This window comes from Camelus bactrianus, chromosome X (genome assembly GCF_048773025.1).
Source record: "Camelus bactrianus isolate YW-2024 breed Bactrian camel chromosome X, ASM4877302v1, whole genome shotgun sequence".
Lineage (NCBI taxonomy): Eukaryota > Metazoa > Chordata > Mammalia > Artiodactyla > Camelidae > Camelus > Camelus bactrianus.
Genome location: NC_133575.1, coordinates 114,622,886 through 114,644,120, shown reverse-complemented (window position 1 = coordinate 114,644,120; position 21,235 = coordinate 114,622,886). Strand labels below are relative to the sequence as shown.

General features: G+C 49.1%; 1 protein-coding gene across 4 annotated transcripts in view; it reads left to right on the top strand.

The window, feature by feature from the left end:
* The first annotated feature begins 4,107 nt into the window (after positions 1 to 4,107).
* CD99L2 (CD99 molecule like 2) overlaps positions 4,108 to 21,235 on the top strand; it is a 94,676-nt gene continuing 77,548 nt past the window's right edge. For 2 of the 4 annotated variants that reach the window (XM_074359362.1, XM_074359360.1), the window contains exon 1: positions 4,108 to 4,366. In XM_074359362.1, the coding sequence (XP_074215463.1) occupies positions 4,300 to 4,366 (67 nt within the window). In that variant the 5' untranslated portion in view covers positions 4,108 to 4,299. The remainder of the gene's footprint in view (positions 4,367 to 21,235) is intronic. The other 2 variants (XM_074359363.1, XM_074359361.1) reach the window with 2 other exon arrangements.

Below are 21,235 nucleotides of genomic sequence, written 5' to 3'. Positions count from 1 at the left end.
TGGACTTCCTTTGCTCCTTGGCCCTGAGAACAGAGCCAGAATCACACACCCATCCCCTCCTTTCTATGGCCACTGCTGCCTCCACCATACACAGACCCTGAACCCAAACCCTCCTCTTCAGCCCCAGGCTCCCACCTTCTGCTAGATGATGCCAGTAGACACTCCGTGGACCTTTTTCCCTACCTCTCATATTCCCTGACTTCCTGCTGCTTAATGCTTAAAACCCTTCAGTGGCTTCCCTTTGTTCTCAGGATCAAAGCTTTGCTCATTAGCATGGCATTCAAGGCTCCGCCTGACCTTGCCTTACTGGAAAATCCAAGAGAGGACAGAAGCACATTGTGAGGAGGAGGAGGAGGAGGAAGGGGAAGAGGAGGAGGAGGAGGAGGGATAATTTGTTTACAACTCCCAAAATATGAGAGGGAACATTGTTGTAGAATCCATTTTCAGGGCTTCTGTTTACATACAGGGTGTGTTCCCCCAAATCCTTACGTTATCAGGGCCCTGGGTGGGCTACGCATTGCTGGTAGAGCCAAGGGTTCCCAGAGTTGTGAATTTCACCAGTGAGTAGATTTCTTTATTTGAAATGTGGGGATGGGCAGGGTTTCCAACTTTTTATTTGCAAAGTAAGCACATTAAACAAAACATTGCCATGTTTTCATGAAATAAAGGACTTTTGTATACCCCCAGAAGTCCATGATTTCAGAATAAAGGTCAGTACTCTAGCTTTATGGGGGAGAACTTGCCACAACGACTTCATTTTCTTCTTTCGCCTGGGACCGGTTAAGAGTCACCCCAGCTGTCAGGTATCTGGGGAAGTGTCACAGCTCCTGGTGTACCCCCTCCCCAATAGCTAGCGGTCTGCACTCCCAGTGACATGCAGGGTGGCTTTGTCTCTTAATTGGCCCGTGCACAGGGTGAGGAGGTGGGGATTAAGGCCCAAGGCTGGGGGAGGAGAGGAAGCGGATGGAAGGGGAAGGGCTGCTGAAGCCATGAGCACAAGCTGAGCTGCCTTGGGTCCTAGGGCCAAAGGGTGACCCTGAGTTGGGGCAACACCTTTGTCCCTGCCCCTGCCCTCACATGGACTCCCTCTCCACTCCAGTGCCCCTGACATGGACAGTGGTGCTCTGGAGATTGGCACCTTCATCAGTGATGGGGCTGATAGCCAGGCCATGCCAGAGTGCTGGTAGGCAGATGCTGCCAGGTGGGCCTAATTTTGGCCACAGATGAGAGCAGTTCCCTTGGGGGACTTTGCAAGGAGGTATTTGTGGCACTTGGGAGCAGGAACGGGAATTCTGCAATGATGATAGTGAGGTAATAGCTATTTTGGAATTGAGAACGCGTCATTCTCGGGGGCAGAAGATTGGAGAGTGGTGGAATACCAGGTTAGCCCTCAGAAGCCTACTTAACACAGACTAGTGTCAGCCCTTGCAGCTCCATCTGTACCTCTCCCGTACTCCCAGACTAGCCTAGTCGTCATTTGGCCATGCCACACTTCTCTGCCTGAGTCAGCACTAAGGAAAGGTAGGCATTTTAGGAGAAGAGCTCGTCAGGTTGAATGGTTTTCTACTTGGTGACAATTTTCAGGATATGAGAAGTTCAGGAAGGGGTGAAGAGTAGCAAGAGGGTGATGACTAGGGGGTATGGGGGTAGTGTGGGGACAAGGCGGGCTTGGCCAGGAGCCGATCCCAGCGCCCAAGTGCAATGGCCGTGGGGGAGTGTATGTGTGTGTGGGGGGGTGGGGAGCACAGAATCATGGTTTCTAAGTGTAGAATTTCCTGTATGTAAATCAGCTCCACTATCAATTGCAATTCAGCACGGTAGCAGCTACATGACTGAGATGCTCGCCAGGTTCCAGGTAGGTCCTTAGCTCCTGCAGACTCACACAAACCTAACTTGTAAGACTGAGAGAAGAACCAGGCCCCAGATGAGTCATTTTACATAGGGAGAGTTATCTGGTGGATAATCGACCTGAGACGTTTGCATTATTTTGACTAAAGGTTTTGCTGCTGGGATTTAGGTATCTCTACTACACATTTACCAGTTGGAGCTCCAGCTGGGTGTGACTGTGTGCACTTCGTATTGTTGACTGAGATGCCTCCACTTACAGGCTGCATTTTCTTCACTTCCTTGTGCCTCGTCAGTGTAGACAAGTGTGTAGGTGCTAGGGTTCACCCGTCAAAGCCTGAAGGGCTCCAAAATACCATGATGCCTAGAGCCCTCCTGGTACAGATGGGACCCCTGAAGCCAGAGGGCAAGGGAATGGCCGAGGGTAGCCAGAGTTAGTGGGAGAGTTGGGAGCATACTCACATCCTGGAATACACAGCAACTACCCAACCTCACAGTAGCCAGTATTTCTTTAGCTGTTACAAGGCTAACAAGTAACGCTTCCCTGCTCACTGTGTCCCAGGCCACCCACTTTCCCACATCTCATTCAATCCTTGGTACAATCTTATTGTGTCCAGTCAGGATTGCCACCCTGCCTGGCTCTAGAGCACATGATTTTAGCCATTCACCTTCTGGAGTTTCTAGTGATCCCCCTGCCCCTTTTGACACTATGGGACTAGAGCTAGTTAACTCCCTTTCTCTCATTAATTATTGAGGTGATACATGAAATTGTTGTGGGAATAAAAAATAAGAATAAAATGCCCAGCATATGCCATGTATAGAATGAATGCTTAATAACTCCGAGCGATTTCTGTTAATTATCCAGCTAGTTAGTGTCAATGAACAGGCACTGCCCTGGTAATGAGAATATCCACTCATCCCTTACATGTTTTGTTTCTGCAGCCCCAAGATTCAGAGCAATGGATGGAAGTCACCCAGGGATAGATTTTGGCTCCATCTCAGGGAGACTCCCCTCCTCTATGGCTCAGAGGCTGGTGGAAGCCACTGTTGGCGGGGGGAGGGGGTTCTGGAGATGCGGGCTCGGTGAGGGGACACAGGAAGCCTACTGAAGGGACACTGGGGGGAGGTGGTAGTAGCCACCCTCTAAGGAGGATGTGGCCCAGGGCAGCCTGTGCAGCATGATGGCAGGGACAGGCTTGACGACGCCGTTCAAACACTCCGAGGAGCAGTGGGGCTTATCCCTTTGTCCTCGAAGGCTGGCTGCCGCTGGAGCCCTTCTGCAGAGCGTTCACGTCAAAGGCTTCACCGGGCATCTTGCTGTTCCGGGCAGTGTCGGAATCTGATTTCGTCGGGTCCTGGAGATGGACTCGGTTTGAGGGGGTTCACGGGAAAGGGCTGCAGCGCGTGTGTCGATCACTGAGCACAATTACAGATCAACTCTGCAGATGTGAACTTGCACTTTCAGCGCATTCATCAAAGCCTCGGGGGAGCTGACCTTGTCCCACCCGCCTCGTCCCCCGGGCCCCCGACGCTCCGGCTCCAGGCCGCCGCCCCCTCCCTCTTGCCTGCCCCCGCGTCCCCAGCGTTTCCTCGAGACGTGCTGCTGTTTGCCAACAGCCGCCAGCCACGAAAACAGCACTTTTCTTTAATCTCTGGACAGGGTTCCACTACAGCTTCCTGCAGGGATCGGCTAAATGGGAGGGAAGCCAGCGGTTGTGACAAGCAAGCTCGGCCACTGCGACGGGGGCAAAAGGGCGGGTGCTCCGTCCTGGAGCCGCAGGCTGAAGGACCCCCTAGGGAACAAGCTTTTACTGAGGGGACACTAAGGCCAGAAGGGGAAGAGCCCTGTCCAAGGTCACCTGGCTGGAGAGCGCACCAGGGACGTGCGACGCCTCGGGTCCTGCTCCGGGCCCGGGAGGAGTCTGGCGCGCCAGGTGGAAACCACCGCATATCCTCGCTGCCGGCGCCTCCGGCTCCCCAGCCCCTGCGAACTCCCTGCTCGGGGCCCGCAGGGCCCACCTCTGAGACTTCTTTCTCAAGGGCGTGGTTGTGAAGCGGCCCGCGGGCCGCGTGCCAGACCGCGCAACCTGCAGGGTGCCCGCGGGCCCCGCCCCTTGGGCGTCAGCCCCGCCCCCAAGCTGAGGTCCCGCCTTCCGCGCAGCGACCCCCGCCCCCGAGAGTGCAGGCTCGCCCCGCCCCTCGCGCCACATTCGCGGCGCCGCCCCACCTCATCCCCGCAGGGCACACCCCGGCGCCGGCGCTCGTGCGCGCCCCTCCTCCACCCTCCCGGCCGCGTCGCGCGCGCGCGCGCGCGCCGGTTCTGGTCAGACCCTGCAGTGGTGGCCGGGCTCCTCCCCCTGCGGCTCCGCCTCCTCCTTCCCCGCTCCTCGCCGACCTCCCCTCCGGGCGCTCTCGCGGTGTGCTCCTGTGGGTCCCGTCCGCCAGCTCCTAGCCATGGTGGCCTGGCGCTCGGCGTTCCTCATCTGCCTCATTTTCTCCTTGGCCACTCTGGTCCAGAGAGGTAAGGCGGGCGAGGGGCGCGCGGGGACCCCGCCCTGTGGACCCACGGGGCGGGGGCTCTGCGCTGGGGAGGCCGGGTGGTGCGCATGAGCGGCCCGGCCCCCGCCCCGAGGGCCTGCTGCAGAGGCGGCCGGCGGGCGGGCGTGGCCGCGCGCTGGGCGGGGGGCGGGGGGCGGAGGTGCGCGCCCCGGGCCCGCGGAGGCTGACCCCGCCGCGATCCTTGTGGCCAATGGGAGGGACTGGGAGCCTTCTGGGTGCTGGGTAGAAACAGCAAGAGTCATCTCTTGAAATCCTGAACAGGGTGTCACCACCGGTGACAACAGCTGTCTCCAGGCGATTGCCTTTGGGAAAACCTGGAAGAGAGCACCCGTTCCCATGAGCAGGGCTTCTCAAAATGTGTTTCAAGGCCACCTGCAGAAACAGCACCTGGGGAGCTTCCTGTACGCACTCCTACTTTGTCAGGATCTCGGCGGCGGGGATGGGGGGGTGGTGGACGGGGGACAGCGATGTGTAGTTCTGACCAGCTCCCCAGGTGCTTCTGGCTCCTGCCCCAGTGTTCGAGCCATTGGTGATATTTTGCCAAGGAGAAGAGAGACATTCTACCAAATTAAAGGAGCATGTTTCTTAGACCATCGCTACTCAAAGTGTGGTCCAGGCCCGCATGGGCATCACCTAGGACTTGCTAGTAATGCAGCATCTCAGGCCCCGCCCCTGACCTACTGATCGTCTTAGAATAAATGCAGTCTGTAGTTAAAAATAGAGTCTCCCAGAAGTACCAGCGGAATCTTCTTACACTTATATCACATCTCCACATCAGAAAAAGGGGTTGAGGAAAACACAGAAGTTGAGCACAGAATTGTGCTCATTACACAAAGGCAGATTCAGCTAGTGAAAAATATATGAGCTCACAAAAACTGTGTCCTAATACTGAGTCCTCATGAGGTTGGTGTTATATATAAGGAACTCAGGAAAACAGTAGACAGTCCAAGGAAGTTTTGCAAGAGATGCAGAAATGTTTCTCATGTGGGCAACCCTCAGGGAGTCTGTACAAGAAGAACCATTCACCATTCTACAAAGGAGCCGGGCTCTATTCTAGATACTGATACTACAGCAGTAAACAAACCTCAGACGCTATGCTGGTGGAGCTGACGTCCTGGTGGGGGAGAAAAATGAGCGCAAACACATCCCAATCCCTATGCTACATTGTTAGTGTCATGAAGAAAAATAAAGCAAGTTACAGGGTTGTTGAACTTTGTTTCATTTTTCCCTTTGGGGTGACGATTTCTATTTTGTGTATGATGCATTTGTGGGAAAAACTGTTAATCATTTGATTGACTTGCATCTTAATGATATGGGAAATCTGAAAATGGAAGCACAGAAAGGTTAGAAAAATACTCCCTTCAAGGCTATCTTCTGAAAGTCTTCAACATGGTATGCACATTGAGGAGGGGAAGAACATAAATGATCAGGTCTCAGATTTTCACCATCATGCGTTACACTACGTGAACTGAGAGGTGGGGGGGATACTGCGAATGAGTGCAGCCATTTTCCAGATGAGGAAACAGAGGCACAGAGAGGGGAAATGACTTGCCTCAGGTGACAAAGCTAAGACTTGAAGGCAGGCTTGTCTGATTCTACAGTCCTTGCTTTTAAGCACTAGGCATAATGCCTTTACACCTGGAGGCTGCCCTCCTTCTATGCCTTACTGGCCACGTGGCCTTGGGACAGTGTTCTGAACCTGGCCCGGTTTGCTCTTTCGTATGATGCCTAATAACCCACAGAAGTGTCTTGAGAGGACCAGGTGTGTGTCACCCTCAGATTTGCAGCCCTGCTAGCAGCTACCATTTCCTGAGTGCTTGCTGTGTACCACTTCACATCTATATTTTTTAAATTGCCCCAACAGTTTTGCTGGTTAGGTATTATCCTCACCTTGCAGATGAGGGACTTGGAATTATGGAGCCAGGATCTCACACAGATAAGACTGGTACCCAGTGATCTTTTTTATTTTAATTAAGAACACTGAACCAGGAGAAGCTTTTGCTTCAAGGCAGGGACCCGGTTTCTTGGATCTTTTGTTCAGAACAAGATGACAGATACGGATTTTGCATTGGTGGTCCCTTCTGGGGATCCAGGCAGTTAGTTTCAGAGCTGCCGTGTTAAAATGAACAAACACTAAACACGGGTGCCCATGTAGGTACCCACTGGCTGTCCGGGAGCCCCAAAGTGGAGGATCAGGTGGGTCTGCCCAAGAGCCACTTTATTCTGGGTCCTAGTCCTTAGTAAGGAGGTGTGACAGAGAAATCCTGGCAGGCCTCAGAAGGCACATGGAACCTCGAAGCATGGTTTGTGAAACCCCTCCAGATGGGGAAAGTTGAGACAGACTTGGGGTTCCCAGGAGTTTAAAAGGGTGGTTACCGAGTCGTTCCTGTTCTAATTACAGGTGGGTTTTTAGTCCACTGAGTATTTTACTAGTTCTGAAGAACTGCCTGAGGACGGGTATGTCACCTGTCTGCACCTCCAGAAATGGGAAGCTGTTCTTTTGAGGTTCAGGGAGAACCTCAGGGGTCCGGCTGGGTGGTAATTTTACGAGGGCTCTATTTCCCCAGTGTTTTCCATGCGCCAGGCCCTCCGTGTCTCACACACTTTGCACCTCTTAGCTACCCTGAAAGGTTGGCACTGTCACCCATGTCGTCTCCTCATGTCCATACAAGCAGCTTGCATACAGCCTTGAAAAGTAACTGAGTGGTAACTCAGATGAAAAACACGTGGTCCAGCAAGGTTTTGGACTTGAACTCAAGTTTATCTGAATAACCAAAGGAGGGGTCGTGAAGGCCAATCTGTCCAGGAATGGGGCAGGTCATAGAAATGTGAGAAGTGGCCGAGAGTAAGTGTGATCAGCGTGTTGGCAAACCTCCAAGTGCCTGCTCCCTTAAAGAGAGGTGGCCCAGTGGGGTGGGTACAGCTCAGCGGTAGAGCATGTGTTTAGCATGCACGAGGTCCTGGGTTCAATCCCCAGTGCCTCCATTAAAAAAGAAAAAGAGGTATCTAGCACTACCACCACACAGGACAAGTCACTTAACTGCTGCATGCCTCGGTTTCCTCATCTGTAAAATGGGGATAATACCACCATCCGCCGTGAGGGGTGGTTACTAGGATTAAATGGGTACAAATGAATAAAACACTTAGCACAACACCTGGCTCCGACTGAGCTCCGTTAATAACACTTACTCCAAGCCGCATTTTAAAAATCTACAGTGCAAACCTTATGCTAAGTGAAAGAACCTAAACACAAAGCCCCACATACTGCATGATTTAGTTCATATGTAATGTCCAGAGTTGGCAAATCCCTAGACACAGCAAGTAGATTAGTGGTTGCCAGAGTCTCAGGGGAACGAGCAGTGACTGCTTACTAGGTACAGGGTTTCCTTTTGGGGTGATGGAAATGTTCTGGAATTGGAGACAGGTGATGGATATATAACCTTGTGAATGTACCAAGAACCACTGAATTGTATACTTGCAAAGGGTGAGTTGTATGGTGTGTGAATTATATCCATTTAAAATAAATTCAGTGGTGTCCAAGCAGAACACCTGAAGGGGGCAGCAGCATGTGACTCCTGGCTTGGGGGTGCTCTTCAGGGCCTTTGAGCTTGGTCGGGCTAGGGAGAGGGTGGGAGCCCAGTGGGCTCCACATGCCGGTGGCACTGAGATCCAGGCAGAAGCCCTGTGGTCTGACTTGGGCTGGGTATGAGCCAGACAGGCCACAGGGGCTCCTGCAGGATTGGCCCAGAGCTGCTTCACCCTGCTTGCCCGAGCGCAGGAGTGGTCCCTGCAGAGGCGCATCCTGGGGATGCGATGCAGGGGCCCTTCCTTGTCTGGGATGGCTCAAGTTCGCCCTTACGCATCCCAGTCATCGCACTGGCCTGGCTGGGTCTGGGGACTTGTTTGCCTTTTAGTCTCACCAGTTTCGGTTGGTTTTCAGCCCCTTCCTCACCCCCGTCCCCTCCATCATTTTGGAACCAGGTAACACCAATGTGTGTGCTTGTTAAGCACACAAAGTCAAAAATCACCCAGGAGTCAGTGTCAGCAGGCACTGAGGAGGGGGCCTGAAGGTGCCTGCAGCAGGGATGACAGCAGCAAGGATGAGGATGACCAGGCTGTCTGGCTGCTCAGAGGGGAGGGTGGGGAGCAGCTGGTTTGGGTTCTGTGAGTTAAGGAAAGATAGTTTCCAGGTGCACAGACTTTTTCATTTGGGGTTCTTCCCCACGTGCTGTTGGTGCTTTTCATGCCATGTGTCCTCTCCTACCCTTTGCACTTAGCACGTGCATGGGGAGGCCTGGCTGCAGGGGTTCCTGGTCCCCAACCCAGACTTGGCCTCCCTGAGGCTTGCTCACAGGTCCACTGACCAGCCAGTCTTGGTTTGTATATAAAAGCTTAAAGTCAACCTAAACACATAATAGAAATGGGTGAGAAAATCTCTCATGCGGGTTGGTGTTCCAAATGGAGGTGGGTGGGAAGCTATAGTAGGCAGGGTAATAATAAGAATGCCCCCCAAAGGTGTCCACACCCTAATCCCTGGAACCTGTGACTGTGAGGTCACACAGTAAGGGGAATTAAGGCAGCAAATAGAATTAGGTTGCTAATCAGTTGGCCTTAAAATAAGATTCTCCTGGGTTATCCTGGCCGATTAAAGGACAAGGGTCCTTTAAATACAGAAGAGGGCGGTTGAGGAGTTAGAATCAGAGTGATGCCATGTGAGGAAGATTCAACTGATCACTGCTGGCTCTGAAGATGGAAGGTGCCCGGAGCTAAGGACTGCACACACAGCCTCGAGCAGCTGGAAAAAGGGCAAGGGAACTGGCTCTCCCATAGAGCTTCCAGAAGGAATGCAGCCCTGCTGATACCTTGATTTTAGCCCAGGGAGACTGTGTTGGACTTCTGACCTCCTAAACTGTAAGATAAAAGTGTGTGTTGGTTTAAGGCACTAAATTTGTTATCATTTACTAAGAGAAGCTAAGGGATGGGTATTAACGTCCTCTTCATTCTTTGAAAAAAAAAACTAGCTTGTGATGTCTCATTGCTTCAACTTTGCCAACTTAAATCAATCCTCAGTCTGCTCTGAGTTCAGGATTTTAAAGTAAATGCGCCAAAAATTGGACCGCAGTGATGTTCTTGGCGCAGCAGTGAGTGTTTTGAAGCACCTCTGAGGGCTCTGGAAGGCAGCTAGATGTCTTTTGCTGGGGTTTGATTTTTAAACTACTTCACGAGGAGGTTGGAGAGTGTGCCCCATGCCATGGGCCACCTGCAGTGGGGGCTACCAGCTATGTCCCAAGAGGCCTTTTCCATGCCCCCAACTCCCCCCACCCCAATCCTGACGGCTGCTTTTGAAGCAGGGTGCAGTCTGGGGCCAGCAGACAGACTCTCTTCTCTTTGTCCGGGCAGAGCCTTCCCCTTTGCTGAGGAGGGGGTGGGGAGTGTGCGGTCAGGCTCACCTTTGTCCCCAGGTGGGTTTCGGGGGAGGAACAGAGCAGAAATGGGTGGGCCTGGGCCGCCACTCCAGCTTCAGCTAATCCTGAGCTCTGTTTCTATTAGTTTTCTACTTGAGGCTGCTCATAAGATGTCAGAGGGCTCTGCAGCTTTAAAGCTTGAAAACATCTGTTTGAAGGAGAGGCTAGAGACAACATCTGGCTGGCCTTGCAAGGTGGTTCTGTTTGGGATTGTTTTCCAAATTAGAGGCAATACCCTGAGCAGGAAGCATTGTTGCAGAGCGGAATTCATTACAGGCGCTATGGCCAAAATAGAGCCAAGGCACCAAGCCGCTCATCTCGACATTCTTTTTATTTTTATTGCTGCTTCAGCTAGCCCCGGATGATGGAATTAACACGGGGCCGGCATTCCAGTGTGGCCCCACCATTTGCTGGCGACAGTTCCCTTATCTACACCAAGAGGCTGCTGACCTCTGCTTTGTTGGCCTCGCAGAATTGTTGGAGCAGCCAATTAATTGCTAATGCAAACAGGCTGTGTTGTCAAGATATTAGCAAAGTTAGGCTCCGGGGAGGGGAGGAGAATGGGAAAGGGGCCACCTGCCTTCCTCCCTCGCTTGCATTGGTTCTAATGAGAATTCAGGGGCTTTCGTTTACAAAAGCCTTTATTGACCAGAAGCAAAGTGCCCACCAAATTAGTGAGCTGGGCTCAAGAGTCCCAGTGAGCTGGGAGGAAGACCTGGAATTGAGTTGCTTTTCATATCCCTTTGGCTTCCTGCAGAATTCTGGGCTGTCTTGCAGGAGCGATCCTTTTTACTTTCTCACTATTCATTTGTTTGGCTCTGTCATCTAGCTTTAAAAAAAGGGGGGGGGTGCAAAAAAATCAAAGTAGTGCCTAACAAGAAACAAACAAGAATGGTATTTTAATCTTTCATTCATGAAAATGCAACATACCATGTGGAGTTGTAGTTCGGCACTCTCATTAACTTCCTCCCAGCACTTTACTTCCCACCCCTCCCCCAAAGCTGTTTCTGGCCAAGGTCAGTGATGACTTCCATGTGGCTAAATCTGAGGGTCATCTGACACTGCTGATCGCACCCTCCCCTGGAAGCGTTTTCTCCCCTTGGCTTCTGAAAAGCCAGGCTAGTCATTCCTTGCCTTTTCCCCTCACCTCTCTGATCTCACGGCTTGTGGGGATGCCCTGGGCTTTGTCCTTGGTCACCTGCTCTACCTGCACTCACTTCCCAGGTTCTTTCACGAGCCTCATGGCTTAAATGAAATCTCATCTGCATGCTTTTGACTTCAGTTTCTATCCCCAGTCCTGATCTCTCTTGACCTCCAGGCTCTTGCATTCAACATCCCCACGTGGTCATCCAATGGCCTTGCTGGCATTAAGTTATTGAAATCCTTCCTGGTTCAGCCGTTCTCCCCACTCACCAACTGACTCTGCCCTTCCTTCAGGATTCCTGGACCTCCCCATGATCCAGGAACCAAAGGGTTCGTGCCCTGTGCAGCCATATTATTGTGACTGTTAACCCTGCTTATACGCATCTTTAAAGGCCCTGTTCAAACCTTCTCTTCCCACCTGAGTAATTGGCAACGCCATCCTGCTAGTGGCTTTGGAACATCCCACACCTGATCTGTCAGCAGTCTGTAGCAGTGACCACTCTCAGAATCATCCAGACTCCCACCTCTTTTCACCTCCTCTTGGGCCACCTCCCTTGGCTGGGCCACCGTCCCCTCTCATTGGAGCCCTGGCAGTGACCTCGCAACAATTGTCTGAGTCTGCTCCTGTCCCCTACAGTTCAACTTCCACGCAGCAGCCAGACTATCTCTAGAGACCTCAGTCACTGGCATTGCATCCTTGCTCAGAACTCTTCCTGTTGTGATGAAAATAACATCTAAACCCTGACCGTGGCCTACAAGTCCCAACAGACCCGGGCCTGTGTGTACTCTCACCCATTCCCCTGGCTGACTTGCTGGTCCTGCAATATGCTAAGCACTCCATCACCTTGGGGCCTTCATGTTTGCCGTCCCCTCTGGCTAGAAGCTCCTCCCCTGGACAGATGTGCGTCCTCTCCTTCACTTCCCAAGTGCCCCCACCTTGGAGAGGCCACCCCTGACCACCCTCCCTGAAACTATGCCTCAAATACCCATCTACTCTCAGCCTGCTTGAGTTTTCTTAAAAGCCATTTCTCCCTTGATGCTATCTGTCTACCTGCTTCTTTGTTTACTGTCCCACTAGACTGTGGGCTCCATGACGGCGGGGACTTTGTTTTTTGCCTGCTTCCTCATGGTGTCTAGAACCACCCGTGGCGCAGTCAGGGACTCTGGCAGGAAATGGATGGAACGCTGGAACCAGGTCACTGCACATTCACTCAGAGGGTTGTTTACAAGGTAGGGGCAGGGTTAGGGGAGACCAGCAAGGGTTGGGAAGCCCCTTGGGTGGTGAAGTGCCATGAGGGGAGTGCTTACCGCCCTGGGCTTCAAGTGGCAAGGGGAGGAAGGAGTCCTGGAATCCAGTGTAGCTCGGGCTGCAGGGGGGTACCAGGCCACCTGTGCAGGGCACTGCCGCAGCCTGGAGGGTGGGAGCCAGAGGAATAAACACTGCGAGTGTTCCCACCTTCCAGTCTTTTGCTCCTGCCTCCCAATGGCTGCACCTGTGGGTCCTAAACTGTGCACCTAGGTGCCCTGGGGCACTGCAGGAACTCAGTGGCAGCGAACTCATGGAGGTACCATGGATATTTTTAATTTGGGGGGAAATGTAGCCACGTCTATTAATTGGTTGGAACCATCTACTTATAAATGGAGTGGTTAGGTATTTCTTTTGGTGGAAAGGTGTTACTAACCAGGGTTCTTGGACTCCTTAATCAATAGCAATTGATAAGAGGCCAGAGGAGAAATGCAGGCGAGGCTTTCTTGGGACTCATGCTGCAGCGTGGGGGTGCGAAACAAGGAACAGGTGCCCTTACTCACTCCCTGGCGGCCGCAGTGGCGGTGGTGGGGTGGGGATGAGCTGGTCCCTTAATCGGTTGGGGGCGGGTCCAGGGATCGGGCTGAGGGGTGTCTTAGGTGGCCTGCTCACCCCTTGGTGCTGCTGTGTGCAGGGATCATGCGCAGGACCCTGCTTCTGCTCCCAGCACCTCAGAAGTGGCAGTTGGATTTTTGATCTTTTTTTATCTTACTGTTCACAACTTGCCCCAACTGCGCATGTACACAGTTATTTTTAATTCCTTATAGTTTCTTTGTATTCTGTTGCTCAGTCCCAGGTGGCAGCCTGTCTCAGAGGTGTGGTGAAAAAGCCACTGAGACATGGAGGGAACCTGTGGGCTGAACCCAATCAGGAGTCAGAGGGCATGGAAGCCATTGATGTCGCCCTTGGTAGTGGATCTGCTGATGCCCGAGTGAGTGGCTACAGAGCCAGGATCAGCGTGGGGCACTGAGGGCAAAAACAGCAGAATAAAGCATGGATCTGCCCTTAAGAAGTTTATAGTCCAGACAGACCTGGAGGCAGCTACATGTAATAACTGTCACATGTGTCATCAGGGAGGCACCTGGGTTATACTGTTGCTGCAGTGCTGTCTGCCTAGAAGACCCTTGCCCCGATCATCCCCATGTTGAAGGCTGTTCCTGTCATCCTCTGTAATTAACCACTGCAAACTTAGCAGCTGGTAACTACTGAATTTGGCTGTAGATTCTGGAGAAGAATTTAGAAGAACACAGCAGGGATGGCTATCTCTGCTCCAAGGGGTCTAGCATCTCAGCTAGAAGACGCAAATGACTAGGGGCTAGAATCATCTGAAGGCTTTTCCCTGACATTTCATGAGAGATTGGCTCAGCTGGCCTGTTGCTACCTGGCCTCTGCCCGTGGTTTGGGTTTTCTTACAGCATGGTCATTGAACTTCCACTTAGGGCTCTAAGCATGGGTGTTCCAGGGGACAACGTGGGAATTTCACACATTCTCATTACCCCCCAAGGAAACGCCATGCCCTGTAAATGGTCACGCCCTGTTCTCTCCTCCCCCAGTCCCTGGCAAGCACTAATCTGCTTCGTGTCTCTGGATTTGCCAGTTCTAGACATTTCATATAAGTGAAATCACACAAGAGATGGTCTTTTGTGTCTGGATTCTTTCACTCAGCATAATGTTTTCAAGGTTCATCCAGGTTGTAGCATGAATCAATACTTCATTCCTTTTTAAAGCTGAATAATCCATTTTATGGACATACAGCACACTTTGCTTGCCTATTTATCAACTGATGGACATGAGCTGTTTCTACCCTTTGGCTATTGAACGCAGTGTTGCTCTGAACATGCACATACAATTCCTCTGCGCATCTGTGTTCAGTTCTTTGGGCTCTGCTCCTCGGAAGTCACGCAGCAGCACATTCACTGCATTCTGTAGGCTGAGTCATCTAAGGATAGTCCAGATTCAAGCTGAGAACATATATCCTACCTCTCAATGGAAGAGCATCAAAGAATTTTTTAGCCACAGTTTTAAACTGCCACGCAAATCTGCTGAGATTTCAAGGTCCAGACGAAATGCTGCATCTCCTGCAGAAGTAGTAACTGCTATAGCTCTACCAGGATGCATACTTCTCTGTGTCTTTATGAAACAATCACCGTGGTGCCTATTTGTTGTTGTACTGGTTACTAGCTCAGCTCTATTCCCCATCTTCCCTTGATGCCACATGCTGTCTTCAGCTGTCAGGTTCTTTCACTAATGAGGGGGATAGGCTGGCTGGCTCTGACGGTCCTTTAGCACTGATTCTCTGTGAGCTTGACCTGCCCTTATTTGCAGAAGCTTTCTCCGGGGCGGGGGGCGGTCTTCGCTGGAGAGCACAGTGACTAACATGCAGCTCCCTTGGAGGGGCTTGTAGAGCGTGGGTCTCAAGAGCCTTGGATGACCCCCATCGAGGTGAGACCGCCCAGGGACTTGCCTTTCTCCACCTATGACCATTTCTACTTGGAGAGGGTTTCTGGAGGGTTGAGCCCTTTTTTTTTCCCCTGGAGAGAGGCTATTGAGCAGTTTCTCAGCCATGGCACTACTGATGCTTGGGGTGGATTAATTCCTCAGGAGGGGCTATCCTGTGCATTGAAGGATATTTAGCAGCATCCTTGGCTTCTATCCACTAGATGCCGGCAGCAACCCCCTCCCAAGTCTGCCAACTCTAAGTGAGTCCAGACTTAGCCTAGTGTCGCCTGGGGGCAGAACAGCCCGGGGTTGAGACCCACTGCTGTAGAGACAGACATATCCTTTGTATTTCCACTCTCCATTTTCAGTATTCCTCATGAGTCACTGAAGTTTTCTGTCATCGTCGCATTGCCTCAGGATGGACACGTTAGAGTAAATCAGATCACAGAATCTTTCTGGATGGGTAGCAGCCAGCTGACTCTCGGAAAACACCCCAGGCTGCTTGGCGAGCTTTGAGCTCATCCTAGTCAGATCAGGTGCATCGTCCGTCTCTTTAGGAAGTTATCTTCTGCACAGACTCCCACAGATGGCTCAGCCCATCTATTTTGGGTTGATCCTCATTAGTTTCAATTTTAGCGGCCGACCTTGTCTTTTTTTCTAATACATTTTATGACTTTCTGAGAAACAGTGAAAAGGAATAAACAGAAAAATGAGCCAAAGACTTGACTAAGCAATTCATAAGAGAAGAAATCAAATTGGACAACAAACATATGAATAGATGCTCAACCTCATTTAGTAATTGGAGAGATGCAAATTAAACTCTAATAAGAAAAAATTACATACCCTCCAGTAGGCTACAAATTATAATGAAGTCTGACAATACCAGGTGTTTACATGGCTACAAGACTAATATGTGCTCTTTGTAGTAAACTTGCAAAATGTAGAAAAGTGTCGAGAAAATGCAAACCCCATTACCCAGGGTTAACCACCATTAACATATCAGAATACGGTATTTCAATGTATTGTTCTCTGTAGAAATATATATTTCACATTATTGGTATGGAGATTTCCCCTTTATTGTGAAATATGGCATAGATATTGAAACGTATGCAAGGCCTTTAACAAATAATTGTAAAGTGAAAATCTGTCATTGCCAGTCAAGCTGACAAATAGAACGTTGACAGCACCCGGGTGGACCTCTGTGAGTCCGTCTGTGATCACAGCCCTGCCCTCCCCACAGAGGCGACACTAGTCTGCTTTTTGTGCAGTTGTTTTGTTTGCTTTATACGTCTACCAGCTCTGCTTGTGGCCCTGAATAATATAGTTGAGTTTGGCCTGTCTTGTAGCCTGGTAGAAATGCAATCACACTGTATGTAGGTTTTTGTGTTTTGCCTCTTTCCCCCCACATTGCTAATATGTGTGCTTGTGGCTGATGCATTTTCATTGCCAAGTATTTTTTCCAGTGTTTGAGTATATACCACGAGGATTTGAATATCCCACGAGGTTTTTTTTTTTAATTCATCCTCTTATTGATGGACGTTTGGGTGGTTTCCAGTTTTTGATTGTTTCAAGGAGTGCTGCTGTGAGCATTCTGATGCAGATATGTACAAACTTCTCTAGGGTACTGGTTCTTTTTATTTGAAGTATACTTGATTTACAGTGTTGTGTTTCTGGTGTACAGCATAGTGATTCAGTTGTACATATATATATATATTTCATGTTCTTTTCCATTATAGTTTATTGTGAGATATTGACTATAGTTCCCTGTGCTATACAGTAGGACCCTGTTGTTTATCTAGGGTACTGGTTCTTAAACATTGGTCTTGGTACCCTTGGAGGGCCCCCAAGGCCTTTGCAGGAGTCCACAAGGTCCAACTATTTTCATAATAACACTAAGATGTTAAATGCCTTTTACATTACTTCCTCATGAGCGTACAGTGTTTTCCAGAGCTGACGTGACATATAACATCATTACCCTGGCTAATGGAATGTGTGCTTGTGTCTTCTTGTGTTTTACATTTTTCTCAGTTTTAACTTCTAATATCACAGATATGAATTGGATATAACCCACATAGACAAAAGGTTTTTGAGAGTCTCAATTTTTGAGTGTATAGAGTCCTAAGGGCCAAAAAGTTTGACCATTGCTGTCCTCAGATTCTACGTAAGAGTGGAGTTTCTGGGTTATGTAGTATTTGTAGCTTCACTCTTTCAGGTGATGCCACACTGTGTCCCAAAGTGGTTGTACCACTTTACATTCCTATCAGCAAAATGTATGAATGTTTCTGTTGTGCAACAGCTTCATCAACACTTGCTACTGTCAGACTTGAGTATAATTTTAGCTACTAGTGGGTGTGTCATATTTTTATGGTTTCATTCGCTTTTCTCTGGTTACTCATGAAGTTGGGCATCTTTCCATATGTTTATTGTCCAATTTGATTCCTTTATGAATCACCTGGTCAAGTCTTGGCTCATTTATCTATTCTTTTTCTATGCTTTTCAATCATGATGCTTTATTTCCCCATGTGCTTGGTTATTTTTGGCTGTCTATTACTCATTGCCCTTGAAATATATATGTGGGGGCTCTTTGAAGTCTAAGATAAATGTACCTTCTTCTAGAGAAGACTGTATTTGATTTTGTCAGGTGCCTTAGGACATTACTAGCCTGGAAGCACCTAAAATGAGTGCCCAACCTTTTCCCCTTGTTTTCCCAGCACCAAGGCAACCTTCCTTGCAGTCCTCCGGAGCTGAGTTGGGAAGGGGCAAGTTTGTTTCTGAGTCACCCTTCCCCCAAGGGTGTAGTCCTCTGGGGCCCCAGTTTAATCGGGGAAGAATTTTCTATTAGATGCCTTAACTTAGGTGCTCATGGGCCTGAACTACAGTCCCCTTTGCCTGTCTTGGAATATTGCCAAAGTCAAAGGCAGGGTTTGTCCAGGCTGGCAGATAGCTGTGGGGCAGACAGCTGGGTGTGCACAGATGGGCTCCTACCTCTCTGGATTTCCTGCTGTCTCTTAGGTATTGTCATTTTTTTTTAACCATCCTGTCAGTCCTTCAGTGCTTTTAAGGGGATGTTTTAAAAATCAACCATTTAAATTGTTTTTAATTGGAAGGTTTGTCCAAATAATCCATCTTGCCATTACTGGAAATACAAATTGATGTATCTTTATCCTGTTTGTGTATGTAACCTTATATTGTGTGTATTTTCTTACATAATTAAAATTGTTTTGAGTATATGACTTTTGATGGATATTGAGGTGGACTCCAGGTCTTTGCTATTATAAATTGCATTTCAGTAAATCTTTGTACATATTATTTGGCTGAGGATAATGGTACCTAATTACCAGTTGGCTGGCAGAAGTGGGTGAGATAAGGTATGAACCTTAGTCAGTGCTCAGTTGCTGTCAGCCTTTGTGACTGTTCTTCTTGCAGACGCACATGAGGTGGCCGAGGGGGCATGTGGAGCCTGCCTGCCTGTGGAGGAGGAGACAGTCTTGTGCTGAGAGTGTGGGGATCCAGCTAGACAGTGAAGATTGGAAGGAGGAATATCAGGCGACAGGGGGACCAGTGAAGGAATGTGGGTTGCCCAGGTACCCCGAGGGCCTGGCTTGAGTCACCAGCCCTGAACTGGTGGCTGTGCTCATGCCTGTCAGCACAGGGATGGGAGACTTGCCACTGCAGGGTGGCATCACCCCAGAAGGCAGAAAGGCTGGCGGCAGGATCAGGATCGCTCCTCCAAGTGTCAGTCTCCTCTGGGAGGGGTTAATGAAGTGCCATCTGGCACCCTGCTCTGTGCAGAGCCAACGGGGATGAGTCAGGCGTTGGCCTTGCTATACAAAGCTCCCAGAGTAGTAAGGACAGAGAGCGGGTTCCCCTCTCAAAGCTGGGGATGGGTAGGGCGAGAGCAGAGCGCTGTAACCGGGATTGCTGATGCTGGCTCCAGTCTCCGCCTGGACGATGTGCGAGGAGGGTGGGGAAGCAGCCGAAAGCCGGGAGGAGAACAGGAAGGACTGGCCGTGGGCTGCTTGGCAGGCTCTGCGAGGTCTGGCCAGGACTGGGAAGACAGGGCCAAGACTGGAGAGTGGCATTTCCAAGGCGGCGCAGTCTCTTGTGCAGAGTGGGGATGGAACTGCCTTTAGCAAAGCGAGGCGAGTGAAGGCTGTTGGAGATGAGGAAGGAGGCGAAGGGGCCGAGAGCAGGATCTGGAGGACCCCCAGGCCACAGGTGTTCACATTCTAGGTTGACTTGGGGTAGAGAAAGAACCCAGCCAGTGCTGGACAGCTCCACTGGCTCCCTGATGAAGAGGGAAGATGCTGGAAGACAGGAGAGGGTGGCCTTGAGGAAAGGGGCAGCCACAAGGTGGCTGCAGCCTCAGAAGAGGAGGGAGGGCTAACTGAGGGCGAGGGTGGGTTTCTTGGAGTGTCTGATCTATCTAGAGGATGAAACATGCAAAAAGCCATAAAGGTGCTTGCCTGTGGTTGCAGAGGGGACCTTTATAACCACTGAACGGCAGAGGCCTTTGTGTAGCAGGTTGATTTCCCTTCCCCTCCCACCACTTGAAATAGTTCCATTTTTCACATACCATGACATTCACCCACTTAAAGGATACAGTTCAGTGGGTTTTAGTATATTCAGAGTTGGGCCACCATCACATCACATTTTGGGACATTTTTATGACCCCCTAAGCTGCCCCATACCCTTTAGCAACCCTTTTCCAGTTCCCCCCTTCCACCCTGGCAGCCACCAGTCTGCTTTGTTCCTGTGTATTTGTCTGTTTTAGACACTTCATATATGTGGAATCATACAATGTGTGGCCTTTTTTATTGACGTATAGTTTATTTGCAATGTTGTGTTAGTTTCAAGTGTACAGCAAAGTGATTCGGTTATACATATACATATATATTTTTTCATATTCTTTTCCATTATAGGCTATTACAAGATATTGAATATAGTTCTCTGTGTTTTACAGTAGGTCCTTGTTTTTTTAATCTACTTTATGTATATTAGTATGTATATCTTGAACCCAAACTCCTAATTTATCCCTCCCTCCCTCCCCTTTCTCTTTTGGTAACCATAGTCAGTTTTCTATGTCTGTGAATCTATTTCTTGTTTGTAAATAAGTTCATTTGTATCATTTCTTTTTAGATTTGGTGTGCATCTGGTTTCTTTCAGTGTCAGCACAATGTTGTCAAGATTTATCCATATTGAAACAGGTGTCCATACTTCATGCCTTTTTTTAATCCAAATTCTGTTTTGACTGCATATACACATTATATTGCATGTAAATACATATATACAGTATGCTGCACATTTTTTTAGTTTACATATATGTACTAATTATTGTTTCTAAGAACAGATCTTTAGCTTTTTAAACTTACATAGTTATCAAAAGATTAAAGCCAGCTACAAAATAAAAATCAACAGAATGCAGTAATCCAGTCATAAAGGACAGTCAAATGTGCTTACACATATTCAAGAAATAAAAATAATTAGTTCATTTGTGTCCTTATTGTTATTTTTTAGATTCCTCAAATAAATGATGTCATATGGCATTTTTCTTTCTCTTTCTGGCCCACTTCACTTAGAATGATAGTCTTCAGGTCCATCCATATTTGCTGCAAATGGCATTATTTTATTCTTTTCATGGCTGAATAGTATTCCATTGTATATATATACTACATCTTTATCCAGTCATCTGTTGGTGGACATTTGGGTTGTTTCCATGTCTTGGCTATCGTGAAAACTGCTGCTATGAACATTGGGCTGCATGTGTCTTTTTGAATTTTATTTTTCTCTGGATATGTGGCCAGGAGTGGGATGGCTGGATCACATGGTAAGTCTATTTTCCATTTTTTAAGGAACCTCCATACAGTCCTCCATAGTGGCTGCACCAATCTACACTCTCACCAACAATGTAGAAGGGTTCTCTTTTCTTCACACCCTCTCCAGCATCTATCATTTGTAGGCTTCTCAATGATTGCCATTCTGGCTGGTGTAAGGTGATATCTCATTGTAGTTTTGATCTGCATTTCTGTGACAATTAGCAATGCTGAGCATCTTTTCCTGTGTCTATTGGCTATTTGTGTGTCTTCATTGGAGAATTGCTGTAAAAGCCTGAAATTAGAACATTATCTAACACCATGTACAAAAAAATAAACTCAAAATGGATTAAAGACCTAAATGTAAGACCAGATACTGTGAAACTCCTAGAGGAAAACACAGGCACAACACTCATGGACATCCATTACAGCAATATGTTTTTTGAACCAGCTCCTGGAGTATTGGAAATAAAAGCAAAAATAAACAAATGAGCTCTATTTAAGCTTAAAAGCTTTTGCACAGCTAAGGATACCAACAACCAAATGAAAAGACAACTTAGAGAATGGGAGAAAATATTTGTAAATGATGTGACTGACAAGGGACTAATTTCCAAAATATACAAATAGCTCATACACCTTCATATCAAAGAAACAAGCAACTCAGT